This window comes from Rana temporaria, chromosome 2 (genome assembly GCF_905171775.1).
Source record: "Rana temporaria chromosome 2, aRanTem1.1, whole genome shotgun sequence".
Taxonomy (NCBI): domain Eukaryota; kingdom Metazoa; phylum Chordata; class Amphibia; order Anura; family Ranidae; genus Rana; species Rana temporaria.
This window is the reverse complement of record NC_053490.1, coordinates 368,110,668-368,126,048: the sequence shown is the minus strand read 5'-3', so window position 1 is coordinate 368,126,048 and position 15,381 is coordinate 368,110,668. Positions and strand designations below refer to the sequence as shown.

At 43.3% G+C, this 15,381-nt stretch overlaps 1 protein-coding gene across 6 annotated transcripts in view; it reads left to right on the top strand.

The window, feature by feature from the left end:
* NAV1 (neuron navigator 1) overlaps positions 1-15,381 on the top strand; it is a 282,057-nt gene that overhangs the window by 255,461 nt on the left and 11,215 nt on the right. For all 6 annotated transcript variants that reach the window (XM_040337722.1, XM_040337721.1, XM_040337720.1 and 3 more), the window contains 2 exons: positions 1,267-1,385; positions 13,658-13,855. In XM_040337722.1, coding sequence (XP_040193656.1) covers positions 1,267-1,385; positions 13,658-13,855 — 317 coding nt within the window. The remainder of the gene's footprint in view (positions 1-1,266; positions 1,386-13,657; positions 13,856-15,381) is intronic.

Here is a 15,381-nt window from a genome sequence, read left to right as displayed (position 1 = left end):
GTATATGTCGGCGCAGTATTCAAACTTTTTTTCCACAGGATTCGGGGCCACTTTAGGGGTGCGCGGTATGCGCGGGAGCGCATTATACCGCCATAAATACGGTAATAGATTTTTTAGCTCCTGAGAGGCATTACCTAGCATATAGTGAATGAACCATACCTAATAATTCCTAGGAATCTCATAATATGCTAGGCAAAGACAAGGTGAATAAAGTGGAGCACATCACCCATGCCAGAAGTTTCAGCATATTTTAGTCAACTTGTTTACCCAACGATTGGTATGTGTCCGGTTTTGCACTCGATTAAATATTGCTTCTAACAAGTCACCATTCACTGCCTTAATTCAGGCTTATTCTGGCAGATCTTGTCAAAGAATTGTCACACAAATCAGTGAGTAGCCCGTAGATTTACCAGTGGTGGCCCGTCCATTAGGGGTGCACAGGCGCCTTCCCCCTATTCATGCGTCCGGCCCCCTAATCTACATGCAGGGCGCCGGGCGCATGGATTCCAATAGGGGGAGGGTTTGAAGCACGTGATTAGAGGCTCTTGTAGGCTTGAAAAGAGGGTGTGCTTGGGGCGCAGAGTACTGCACTCCGAGCCAACCCAGTTGTGTGACGATAGCGAATGAATATTCACTATTCTCACAGTGATTCTCCTCCCGGCCAATCAGGGTCCTGATTGGCTGAATAGACAGGCGATCCAATTGAACGCCTAGGAGGAGGAGGGTGGAGATGCACGGCGGAGGCCGCTGTAATGCAAAGGAGGAGGAGGAGACATGATGGAAGCCGCCACCTGTAGGAGCTTTGCCCGACCTAGATGGGGTAAGTGCGGGGCTGGATTACCAACCGACAGCCCAGGGAGGGGGTGGAGGGACTTAGTGCGGGTGACCCGACCGACGGGGGGGTGAAGACGGGGTACCAGCCGCCACTGAGATTGATGGTATCTTTGAATAAAAGATTTATTTATCATTTGTGCCTTGCTCATAATATGTTTTATATTTATGTATTTATTTATCTGCTGCTATTTGTACTTCTGTTTAATATATGACTTTTGATATTCTATTGGTGCACTCAATAAAGATGTGTGCTTCAATATGTGGAAAACAAAATATAGGCAGCAGTTCCAAAAGCAAAGCCCCTCTGTCTAACTAATGGCAGTAACCAAACTTTTTAATATACAGTATGCATGTATGTATGTATGTTCTTATTTTCTACTCTTTTTGTGCACAGAATAAAATCTGTTCTGTATGTTTGCTTGTGTTCCTTAGGCCCCTGCTTTTTCTTGTCCTGCCCAATCGGAATTGAAGATTTCCGTGTGTGGTTTATTGACCTGTGGAACAACTCCATTATACCATACCTTCAAGAAGGTGCCAAAGATGGAATCAAGGCAAGTCTACTGAATGCATAACATATCTATATAATTGTCTTAAGGGCCCAATGAATGTAGTATGTGCTAAACCTTTCTTTAATCTTGAGAAAGGGTGCTTCTGTAATCGGTAGAATGTCCATTAAAATAATTGCTTATTATTATTATGTCAGTGCATGGACTGAAATATCATTGTAATGCAGAATATATTTCTGTTTTATAAATGATCATGATCTGGCATTAGTTTTACGGACATTCTTTAAAAAGGAGGCTGTGAAGTAATGTCGAAAATATTAAGGGCCAAATCACACTATATGCGGTGACAAACGTTTTACCGCATGGTAAAACGTCTGTCACCGCAGGGACACACAGGACACAATTGTCTCCTATGTGTGCCATTCACATTGCAATGCAGCCTAGCGCTGAGCTGCAGCGTGTTGCAGTAAAATTCAGACATGCAATAGGTAGGATCAGTATGAAGGCCCTGAATTCTGTACTTTTAAAAATAGTCAACAGGGTCAGCTTTCATTTTTCTGTCATCACCGGTACAGGTGCAAAGTTTGCAAAAAAAATGGTATTGAAGTATTGGTTGGATGGTGGTGGGTAGAATATCCAATAGCTAAAATAATTTCTTTCTTCAGGTCACTTTCACATGTTTACAAGGATATTTTATTTGAACTGCTTTGTTCTGCATTTGATGCACCTTGATCTCAACCACATTACTTGTAGCTATTAACCACCTAAGTTCTTACACCTGTACACCCTCTAAATACCAGAGCAATTTTTACATTTCTGCTATGGGCTTGTTGATTTTGTCATTACTTAAGAGACGTTTGCATCCCTGTGACCCGTTTGCAGCAGACTTTACAGAGACGGTCCAGGCTCTGAAAAGACCATGCCCATATGGTCAGGATCTGCCCACATGCCTGGACCGGCACCCGGGTCAGTCTCTCAGCGAGTCGCAATTGTACAATTATAATTGTACTGTCTTCCTTTATAGTGTAAAGCACTGTGGAAATTGTTGGCGCTATATTATAATTCTGAATAATAATGATGATAATAATAATTTCATTGGTACTGTACGGATCACACAGAAATGAGTCAAACAGATATACTCCCTATTTAGGAATTTGATTTGGAAAAACAACCCCCTCAAATTAAGCTATCCACGTTATAGCTATCCAGAAGGGGTCTGGCAGTTCCCCACACTAAGATCTACTTTGTAGCATCCCAGCACCTGGCTGGGTAGGGTAATATTGATACAAGAAACACTAATCAGGGGATCCTGCTATTTCTCTCCTCCAAATAACCTCCCATTTCCCAACTAGAGGCATGTTCCTTAACTAAATATACACACTGTTCCACCACCCTCCTTCAGTATGGTATGAATTACAATTCAACATTCTTTTTTAAGGGATACAACCAATACACACCAGTATGAAACAATATTCATTATAAGGTACTAAATAAATTGCAGGGCTTTGAATTCTGTCATTCCTGGCAATGAGGTGCATTATATCCAAAAAGAAGAATATCAACTCCCAGATCATAAATTCTATCAGTCCTATAAGATTTATCAATATTTGCAATTGGAGTATGGCTTGGTGACACGGGCCCATGCACAGGAACTTTCCTTGATCAGAACACTCCTAGTTTTACTTTTAGTGAAAATTACCACAAAAAAAATGCTCACATTACAACTGTGTGCTCTATTAAAGTATAACTAAAAGAAAAACTTTTTGTTTGGATAGAGTGGAGATGGATTAGAACATCTGTCATTTTTTTGTATTGCTGTCTGTGCCCCCATTAAGGAGATTCACCTTCTCTATTTATCATCACCATTAAAAGTGAATGTAAAAGAAAATCCAAAATTTTGGGCTGTCCCCAGAAAATAATAGGGGGGATATCTTCAAATGGGGACACTACTTCTGGTAACCTGGGGGTCCCCAAGGAATTCCTTTAATTTGCAGGGATTTTCCATCTCTTCCTGTTTGCTATAAGACAGGAAGTGAAGGGAAATCTCCCCAATGGGACACAGATGGCTGAAAAAAATCTGACTGGGGTTATATTTCTCCCTGAAGAAAAAAAGCTTTGCCTAAAGTTTTACTTTAAGGCAGGACGACTTGTAATCTAGGACAATCTAGAGGTGGGAAGATGATCAAGGCTTTATTTTAGATGAGAATTGGGAGGGAGTTCTGTCTGTGGTCCTCACAGTATCCCGGTCTCCTACCCAGCAACTCAACCAACTGTTTATTTAAATTTTTTCCACAAAAAAATGTTTCAGTGCAACTGTTGAGACTCATTGGACTGCCCCAAGTGCAGCAATCTGCAGGTACATATCTATATGGAGGGGTAGTTTTGCAAGGTAGATGTGGAGGCTAATAAGTGAAAACCTTTGTCGGGATAAGTAGACCCAAGTCTTTTTGAAGTGTTTATCCTGTTATTTCATTCAGACGTCAGGCCCTCCATAGTCACAATCTCAATAAATTCTTGTAAACCATTGGGCAGCTGTAGGTTTGGAGTTTTTCCATAGAGGTGGGATGCATGATTTTGTGACATTAGGTAAATGGACAAGCAGAGAGGTTTTGTAGGCCTTTCGCAAAATAGGGGTGAGATAAAAAAAAATAATAATGCCAAGGGGTCATTTTGAAATGAGTCTGTTCGGTTTGTGAATAATCTGTGTAATTGTAGACAATAAGAGGTAAGTTTGGGACATGACCAAGAATGTGTAGTATTTAGAAGGTGTAAAAGGGAAGGTAGGTAGCGCTAAATCTACACAACATGAAATTAGTGCAAAATAAGTGTAAATAAATAAAATAAATAAAGATCAATAGCTCTCTCGATGGCAATATGCCACGCAAGATCCGAAATAGTTAATAACTTGGGCCCGGATTCACGTAGCACTTACGCCGATGTATCTCGAGATACTCCGCGTAAGTGTAAATGTGCGCCGTCGTATCTGTGTGCCGTGCCCACAGAACTAGATACGCCTGAATATAGGCTTCCTACGACCTATGTAACTTTCCTACGCCGTTATATCGTAGGCGCATATTTATGCTGGCCGCAAGGGGCGCTCCCATTGATTTACGATTTAAATATGCAAATGAGTGAGATACGCCGATTCACAAACGTACTTACGCCCGGCGCATTAAGATACGCGGTTTACGTAAGGCTTACGTCCGGCGTATAGTTATTCCCCATCTATGAGGCGCAACTAATGCAAAGGTATGGACCAGGGAACAGCGTTGTATTTTACGTTGTTTACGTAGTAGTACGTGAATAGGGATGGGCGTAGGTTACGTTCACGTCGTAGGCAGTGATTCGACGTATCTTAGGGAGTATTTCCGACGTGATTCTGAGCATGCGCACTGGGTTGCGTCCACGGGACGGCGCATGGGCCGTTCGTTCGGCCCTTCATTTGCATGGGGTCACGCTTCATTTAAATGGAATTAGGCCGGCTTACGCCTACGAATTTACATTACGCCGGCGCAACGTTGGGCGCATTTGCTTTGTGAATACTGTGCTCGCCGCTTTTGCGCTACGTCGGCGTAGCGTATATTCGATACGCTACGCCGGCATAACTATGCGCTGATGTATGTGAATTCGCGCCTTAGTGTCCACAACAAGATGATCGACATAAATTGTCCAATTCAAATAGTGACATCAAAAAGGCTGAAATGAAGTGAAGAGAAAAGTCCACCACCACTTAGATTGTAAGTTGATTGGACGTAACTGCTCCTCACGGTCACACCAGGAAGGAAGGAAGGTGAGTGGGTACCCTTACCGGAATTGTTGGACCCCCTGTTAGATAAAGTCATGAAGGCCTGAACATCCACCCTTGTAGGTGATGAGAAATCCCAGGGGCTGTGCGTTGCTCCACTCCCAGCGAGTCCTCGCTTGGCTCAAGGCTGTATGGATCCTGTCCGAATAGAACCCTCAGGTAGGTAGTTCCCCCTTCAAAGGGCAATCAGTTTCTGGACTCAGCGTCACAATGGGGACCGCAGAGAAGTAGGGAGGCTCACAATAGTGAAATACCATACTAATGGGTTTATTAAATGGTATGACAATACATATAAAAAAAACGTTTAAAAAAAAAGCCGACAGAAAAAGTTTAAAACAAATGTACACCCGTGCTTCCGGGGTCACGTTAACGCAGTGACGTCAGTGCGTGGCTCCGCCCTGACTTGTTTAGTCATAAATGACGTTCTCAAAGGGCACGGGCGAAGCGCTGAACGTTCACCTCTCTAATACACACGGAGGAACAACCAAGCCTCTTTCTCGTGGAGCAGCAACCAATCACATTAAGCTGCGTTACACTCACGGAGAAGCAACCAAGCCTCTCTCTTGTGCATCAGCAACCAATAGCATTGAGCTGCATTACACTCTGGGTACTAGAAAATGAGGGATGGAGACACCGGAAGCGGCATATCGTGAACGTATCATAATGACACAGATATGAATATCCTGTGTCAATCCAGCCTTAAAACGAATCTCCTCAGTGTCATCCTCCACCAATCTCCAGTCGCCAAAGGTTTAACAATAAAAAAATATAAATATAAAAAATATATAAAAAATGTATAAAACACATATATATCCACCTGCCTATCACTCTGTATGTAAACAACTAATGTGTTACACACAAGCAGGTACCATAATTAAAAGGTATTCATAACTCAATATGATGATAGAATACATGAGTATTTAGAAGGGTTGGAATGAGTGCTATAGATGTGTTAAAGTAAATATTGTAATTAATACGAGCTCTGTATGTTTATAATTAATATATGAGGTTAGAAAAAGAGATGGAAGGTTGGTATATGAGGAAGAGCATAAGCTGCAACCTTATGTCGTGTTTTCGTAAGGGATATACCATGGATATTTGGGATATTCCAGGCATTTTTTAGGAAAGTTTTAGGGACAGGCAAAGATGAGGGAGATTTGTAGGCAACATTTAAAATGTTTAATTTAAAATGTCATATGGGTCAGAAATGACACTATTGGCTTTAACGGAAGCTGAGGGCCTAAATAAAGGCCCCTATACTTCCCTATCGAATTCAACATAATCGGCTGAAAGCCAATGGGGTCTATTTACTAAAACTGTAGAGTGCAAAATCTGGTACAGCTGCGCATGGGTAGCCAATCGGCTTCTAACCTCAGCTTGTTCAATTAAAGAGTTCCGCTCAAAAATGGAACTTCCACTTATCCGTCTCCTCTCCCCCTTCGGTGCCACATTTGGCACCTTTTAGGGGTAAGGGGGAAACGGGTACCGGTTTTTGACAGGTGCCATTCCCCACTTCCAGAGATGGCACAGCCTATCTGAAGTTTGGCCTCCTTCCTCTGCCACCAGATCAATTAGAAAGCAAGCTTTGTGCATTTGCAGTAGGAAACCGGCTGTAAAACCAAAAGGTTCCCTTACCAGGAATGCCGGTGGCTGCACCTGACAGCCAATCCGAAAATCGGCTGGGGTGTCGACATTGTGGGCTCTCTGGACAGGTAAGTATCCATATATTAAAAGTCAGCAGCTACAGTATTTGCAACGGCTGTCTTTTTTATTTTTTTGTGGGAGGGCTTGACCTCCTCTTTAACCACTTGCTTACTGGGCACATATACCCCCGTCCTGCCCAGGTGAAATTTCAGCTTCCGGCATTGCGTCGCTTTAACTGACAATTGCGCGGTCCTGCGACGTGGCTCCCAAACTAAATTGACGTCCTTTTTTCCCCACAAGTAGAGCTTTCTTTTGGTGGTATTTGATCGCCTGTGCGGTTTTTATTTTTTGCGCTATAAACAAAAAAGTGCGACAATTTTGAAAAAAAATACAATATTTTTTATTTAAAAAAAAAAAAAAAAAACATTTTTTTTTTCTCAGTTTAGGCCGATACATATTCTTCTACATATTTTTGGTAAAAAAAAAAAAAATCGTAATAAGCGCAAAAGTTATAGCGCCTACAAAATGGGGGACAGAATTATTAATTTTTTTTTTTTAACTAGAAATGGCGGCGATCTGCGATTTTTATTGGGACTGCGACGTTATGGCGGACACATCGGACACTTTTGACACATTTTTGGCGCCATTCACATTTATACTGCGATCAGTGCTATAAATATGCACTAATTACTGTATAAATGTGACTGGCATTGAAGGGGTTAACACTAGGGGGTGAGGAAGGGGTTAAATGTATTCCCTGCCTAGTGTTCCAACTGTAGGTGAAGGGGGGTCACTGGGGGAGGTGACCGATCTGTGTCCCTATGTACAAGAGACACAGATCGGTCTCCTCTCCAGAGACAGGACGCTGTCTCTGTGAGAGCCGGCAATGAGAGATGATCTCATATGTTTACATATGAGATCATCTCTCATTTGCCGCACAGATCGCATCCCAAAAACGGCCACTCTGATTGGCCGTTCGCGGCAATCTGTAATTGGCTGTGTCCAAGGGACACGGCCAACACAGAGTTTCCCCGCTGCATGCTCTGGAGCGCGCGTGGGGAACACCCAAAGGGGCGGACGTCAATTGACGTCCAGTTGGATATTCAGGTCCGCGCTGTAGCCGTCATTCGGCTATAGCGCGGGCCTCAAGAAGTTAAGCTTTGACAAGAAGAAAAAAATTGGAAGCCGATTGCTTTCTATGCAGAGCTGCGCTAGATTTGGCACTCTTTAGTTTTAATAAATCATCCCCAATGTTTTTTTTAGTGTTGAACAAATAAGATTCTAACTGACCCGATCAAAGGCCTTCTCAGCATCTGTAGGAGTGCCAAAATGGCTATCGATTGGGCCACGTAGTTGCTCTTGTGTTATCTCTAGCTTCATAGGAAGGTATAAAGCCTACCTGAACTTGGCGGGTAAGACAATGTAGATGTGGGATCAGCTGCTTGCCTAATATTTTTGTTCATAGTTTAGGGTTGCAGTTGGGCAGAGAGATGAGACTGTAGTTAGTAGGTAGGGTTGGATCCTTGTTTTGTTTGGGTATTACTGAAATGTGCACTCACAGAGCATCTTTTGGGGATAAAGTAGTCTGTAGCGAAGGTGCTGAATGCAGTGGATAAAGGTGTTGAACTTCTTGAAGTAGGAGTGGGTTAAAATTGTGAAGCCTGTAGCAAGCATTGCCTTGCCAGGTGGTCCCTGGATCTACGGGGCCGACCGGTCAGGATCCTGTCCGGTGACGCCACGGCCATGGCATAGGTTGATCATCAGGGAGGCACACGGAGTTCTGTTGCAGCGACGGGGGTCGCGCACATCCTTTCGGTGGGCCGAAGGGTCCGTTACTCTGTGGTGTAACTGTTTCAGGGGTCGTCCTACACATGGGATTTTGGGAATGCTCCCACATTAAACCCATCTGGCACAAAGCAAGTCTTATGATTGATCGAATTTCAGGTAGAAAAATCCCAATAACACCTCAAATGTGCCTTCTATTTGCCCCCATACAAGACATACCAATTGCAAGTTCCAGATTAATCCACACTCTTTTTAGCGCCATCCACTGGGCCATAGCTTTCAACTGGCGTTCAAACAATGTGCCATGGCCTCAAATTCTTAACCGCATGGAAAATATCAAATTATCGGAAAGAATACACCACACGCTATATGACACTATGCATTTATACCAAAAAAAATGGTCTCTGTGGGAAACCTCGCTACGGATGTAATATCCATTACAGGTATTCTACTTTAGCACATCCACTAATTTTTTATTTTTATTTTTTTCTTTCCCCACGGAGATCGTATAGATCTGTAAATCAATTGTATACATTCTCTCACGTGATATATCTTTACTTGTATACAATGTATAATGTAAATGACTCTCTCACTTGTTCATTTTTTATCACTGGTAAATGCTTATACTATGACCTTCTGCTTCAATAAAAACGTTTGTAAACAAAAAAATAATTGTGAAGCCTACAGGTTTTGTTTATCTTAATGCATTCTCTGCATCAAGGTAAAAAAACTTTTAGGTGCAGCTCCCCCCACTCACCCGAGCCTGATCTCAATTGCGTGCCATTGGCTCCTACTGCTGTCAGTCAAATTCACGGGTGTGAAGCCGAGCAACACGAATACCCCCCCAGCAAGTGGCTTTCTAGGTGGGTACTCAGAAGGAAGGAGGATCCATGAGCCCCGGAGGGGGACCCCATAAGATGAGGATTAGGGCAGCTGTGTACAAAACCATTGCATGTTTGTTATTTAACAAAAAAGAGATCCTTTACAATCACTTTAAGCCATCTGTGCCTGGGGTCTTGCCGGCCTGAGTTGCAGTAATGGAACAGGATGGTTCTTCAGGTGTCAGAGTCCCATGTCAGTGCAGATGTCCGGTGGTTTGGGAACGGAGGCCTGCGTCTGAAATGTATTTGGTTATGTGGGACATTTTTTGGTCAAAGGTGGTTCCAGAGATAGTAGTCCTTAAATTAACACTGCTTAATACAAGTCAATGGATGTTGGATTAGCTGTGGACTTCTCTTACCACAATTCCCTGTATATAGAGGAGGAGAGACCAGAACTTTTCCTGGGCGAAATCTACTGAGATCGAGAGACCAGCACTGGGGAACAGTGTAGACCTGCAGCAGGGATCTGTGCACTGTGTGACTGAGCCTGATGCCGCGTACACGCGATCATTTTTCAGCATGAAAGAAAATTTCGTTTTTTAGCATGTCCAAAAAACAAAGTTTTCCCAACTTCATCATTAAAACGACGTTGCCTACACACCATCGTTTTTTAAAAATGATCTAGCAAAGCGCGGTAACATACAACATGTACGACGCCACTATAAAGGGGAAGTTCCATTCGCCTTTGGACTGCTTTAGCTGATTCCGTGTTAGTAAAAGAGGATTCGCGCTTTTTTGTCTGTTACAGCGTGATGAATGTGCTAACTCCATTAAACGACGTTTAAAAATGCAGCATGTTCGAATTTTTTTTTCTTTTCGTTTTTCAGAACCTGAAAAATTATGTGTAGCCCACACACGATCATTTTAAATGACGTTTTTGAAAAACAACGCTTTCTTCATGCCGAAAAATGATCGTGTGTGTACGCGGCAGTTTTGGCTGGGGACTAGAACTGGAAGAACGGTTTCTGTGTGGGTCCACAGCCAGAAAGGAGACCTGATCACATGGAGCCAATCTTATGGACTGAGACTACTGGGGTGATTGACCATTGGCCGAGTGTATGGAACTTGTTGCATGCCAGGACTGGTGAGCGGAGCTACAGAGTTTCACCCCCTGCTGCCCACAAGTTACTGCTTACTTAAATGCCCCTATTTACCAGGCCACTAGCCATCCTTTTGTGTGCAGTATTAAAGGGACAGTTACATGTGCACAATTAACAGAGGGGCCCCAACGAAAGCTGGCCAACATTGACGATTAGGTGCCAGATACTTTACAGTCACCTCTAGGGGTATCCCTTTCCCAGTATGACATACAACCACCCGTTTTTGGGGCTGTATGTATATATTGCACTCAGGGACACCTTTTGGGTAGCTATTGTAGGTAGTGAGGTTTATTTCTGGCATTTATGCTTTCACAATGTTGATGCTGTTCTTACTAATGTTGTGTGGAATACTGTAATAAAGCTTAGCCTTATTGTGGCATAAGTTAAAGCAGAGCTCCACTCAAAAGGGGAAGCTCCACTTGTTCGCACCCTCCCCTCCTCCACTGCCACATTTGAGGGGTAGGGGGGAGCAGGCAGGGCTCAAGTCCTGCGGGAACGTGTGGAAACTGAGTTCCTGCACTTTTTTCACAGCAGGAACTCAGTTCCCTTTGCAGGACTAGAGCAGCAGAGAGCAGGCTAACCGCCCGAGCCAATCCTTCACTAAGCGGCGATGCCCAGCTTGAGTCACTGTCAGGGGTAGGCGAACCGTAGTAATCCTTTGTTACTGGCCGCTTCCTGTATATGGATTCATCAGGTAGTGTGCGGGTATTCCTTCACTTCCTCGATGCCGCAATGTCTCCTGGGAGCTTTTGTCATTGTTCCCAGGAGACATTGCGGAGGTCTGCCGTGAGTTATTGCGGGTTTTAGAAAGAACTTGCGGTTTAGTAATTATGCATATGAGTGTATCTTTTTTTTTTTTTGGTGGGGGAGTGGATCTTGGGTGGGAGTTCCCACACTTTTTTTCCCCCAGGACTTGACCCCTGGGAGCAGGTACCTGTTTTTGACAAGTACCCACTCTTCCAGGTAAGATAGCTGATCGTCGAGCTACGACATTTCTGGGACCCATCCCCCCTCCTGCCTTCTGGGACACACAAAGATCCCAGAAGACCATTTAGAAAGCACAGCACAATACGCGCATTTGCAGTAGGAACCTGGCTGTGAAACATGAAGGCTTCACTGACGGTTTCCCTTACATACAATGGTGATTGACGGATCGACTTGGGGTGCTGACATTGCAGGATCCCTGCAGCAGCTACAGTATTTCTAGCTGCTGACTTTTTTAATTTTAATTTTTTTTACAGACTCTTTAATAGCCGTAGGTTAGGCTAACCTGCCCTTCAGTTTTGCGAACATATACTTCATCCTGTTTATTTGTTGTATGTATTGTATTGCTTACTCTTTCGTAATATATGAATTTTTTACTTCTTGGGTTACTTGTGGTCTATTTTCTGTGTGCTAACATAGAGCATTAAAGTACACCTTGTTTAGAGAACTAATATGGAAAGGAGGACAAGCTAGAATCAGGTTACAAACCCTGCAACTTCCAATAAGAGAGGGGGGAATGGCAATACCACATCCACGTTGTTATTTCCTGGCAGCACAACTGCAGCATATAGGAGTAAGAACAGAGCCAGGAGGTGACACAAATGGAGGCCTAATGATTTTGGGGGCACCCCATAAAACAGTGGTAAAGGTGTTGGAAGCCAACTCATTTGTTAATAAAACCCCCACGGTCAAGATGGCCATTAAAGTATGGAAAGCAGCAAGGTCATTGGGAGGACAGGGTGGTGTAACAGAATATACGCCCCTGTGGAATAACAGGAACCTCCAGGAGCTGGAGTCAGTCGGGGAAATTAGGGAATGGGCAGTAAAGGGGATAGTCAGATTGGCTCAGCTATACGAAGGAAGAACCTTAAAAACATTTGCCGCTTTAAGACAGGAATATGACGTACCTAACCATACGTTTTATAGCTATCTCCAAATTAGACATGCTTTAAATGTCCAGTTGGATAGAGTAGGACCAACGTGGGATAGGACCCCCATCGCACAAAAACTGGGTGGTAGTAGTGAGATGAGTGGTTATATCTCGGAAATCTATCCATGTATATGCGAAGGAAGCATTGAGAACAGCTCAAAGGTAGAGAGAAATGGGAGGAAGATCTGGGGACCATAACAGATAGGCAATGGAGGAAGATACTGGAGAGAGGACACATGGTGACAGTCTCACCCGCACAGAAGGTTTCATTTCTGAAGATGATACACAGGACGTATTATACACCAAAAAGATTATTTAACTTTGGGTGGAGAGTAGACGTGAGATGCCCTAGATGCCAGGACACGGGGGACCTGATACACATGTTATGGAGGTGCCCAAAATTGTTTATGTATTGGCAAGGGATCCTCAATGTTATAAACAAGACATATAAAACGAAGTTGGAGATGGACCCCAGAACGTGTATTTTGGGACTGGGGGAAGAAATTAGCGGAGTAGCAGGTACAATAAAAGCAGTGCTAAGATGCCTCTTTCAAGCAAGAAAACGAATTGCACAAAGGTAGCAAGCAGAGAATCCCCCATCAGTAAGAGAGTGAATCAATGTAGTAACCAAAACAATATGGAAGGAGAAGGTAGTATATATTAAAAGAAGGAACATCAGGGAATTCGGCGAAATGTGGAACCCTTGGCTGGAAAAAATGGGATACCATATATGAAAAGAAAACCCATCAACCCTGATAGCAAAGAAGAGGGAAGGAAGGGGGGGAGAGAAATTGAATAAATGTATGATATTGAAAAGATTATGTTATATGAGTAATAAGAAAAGATAACATTAAGATTTTATATGGATGTAATCTGTTTTTTATATGATGAAGATAAATTTAAAAAAATAGAGCATTAAAGTATGAATGCTCACACTACACAGGTTTGAGTGCCAAGTGTGTTGGTGGGGACCGAGCAGGTTAAAGAGTCATAACCTTGAACAGAGAGCCTGTCATACTAAGCGGCTCTTGCGGGGGTAGTGCTACAACTGTTGCTTGCATTGAAATGTTCGTTTTTAGTGGACGGACTATGATAGAATTTGTTTTTTAAATATATTTATTACTATTGAAGTATAGAATGCTCTTAGTAAGAGATATTGACCTTGTCTTTCTCTGTTGTTTCTATAGGTACATGGACAGAGGGCTGCCTGGGAGGATCCCGTTGAGTGGGTTCGGGACACATTGCCTTGGCCTTTGGCACAACAGGATCAGTCGAAGTTGTTACATCTACCACAGCCCAGTACGGGGAGTCACATCTCAGCCTCCCCTCCCAGGGAACACACTGTGAAGGAATCACCTCCAGGTTCATTGGAAACAGATCCTCTGGTATGTGCAAGAAATGAACCTGTGTGAGCGGTCCAATGATTATTTGTGATGCATTAGATCTAAAAAATCAGCAGACTTTTAGTGTGTATTCTTTGGCTACAGTAAAGAAAAATAAGACAGGGCTGCCCACTGTCCCCTCTACTTTTTGCTCTTGCCATTGAGCCTCTAGCAGCCATAAGAGACACTCCTCTCATTTTACTGGGTTTAAATATGGCGACATTCACAAAAAAATCATGCTATATGCAGATACTGGTACTCGAGAACACAACTGTATCTCTACAAGCATCCATGTTGTAGAATGTTTTATCAAAAGAGGAGCCTTTAAGCAATGGCTGACTTTATAGGCAGAATTTCAGTCCTTTCAGAGGCCATTCATACCAGGGGTCACAAGGGTGAACAATTGTACTCCTTCAGAATGCTTTGCACAGCAATATCCTCCTGAGGAATCTGTCATATAAAAGTGTACAGTCCCTGTAGTTGACCCTGCTTCTATTGCAGTCGGCCAGATCATTGTTGTCTGGATTAAGCGCATTGGCCCAAGATCTTGGCTCCATCCTAAAGGATGCTTCAGTCCACAGTCGGTTACAGCTCTTACCAATGGCCAAATGGCCTTACACTGCTGCATGAATGGCCTGTTGAATACACTTCACCAGATCTACTATTCTCTCTATTCACATGCTCAGGATCCTTTGGATGCTGGTCAGCCAAAGGATTTTTTATAGTAAAAAAAAGTTTGTATTCTTTGATATTCCGTCTTGCCTCTAAAGTCCGACCATTAATTACCGTCCTTTGAGTAATTTTCTATGTGGCAAATGTGAGTGCTCTCCCCCCCCCCCCCCGTCCCATTTTCTTGATTCCCATGTAAGAAATGCCTTGAATGGCTGCTGTTTGACAGTGAATGCCTGTTTGGCCTTTCCTTGGATTAGTATATCAAGGGGATCACAGTGGGATAGATGGCTCACCTCCCCCAGAAAAAGAAGACTGCTACTAGTAGGTTTCTACTCCTGAGGTTAAAAAAAGATTCCTTTCATCGCTCTGTGACCTCCAGTTCCAAATCAATGCCAGGAACATTCTTTTGTAGAAAGACATGGCCCTCCAACCTGGCTAAGGTTCGTTCCAAGCCCTCTTTCTAGGGATGTAGTGCCACCACTCTGCTTCCAGAGTGTAATTTCCAAGGGCTACAATTTGCAGCTTTTGACTTTGCCTCCTCCCCGCTTTCAAACTTGCCTTTTTTCACGCAAATATGGGCACCTCCTCTCACTGCCATTCAGCAGCTGCTGTCTCAGGTGATCATTACCCCTGTACTAAAGAAAAACACTTTTTCAATGTTTCTACTTGGACCTTGGAAATTTCCAAACCAAATAGACATGTTCAGCCCATTCTGGATCTAAAGGCTCTCAACTTGTTTTTGTTGCTTCAGAAATTCCACATTGAAACTGCCAGGTCAGTGATTGCCTCCATTTTGTTGGGAGACTTTCTTTGCTTCAGTAGACAATTGGGATGTCTACTTGTACGTACCCATCTTA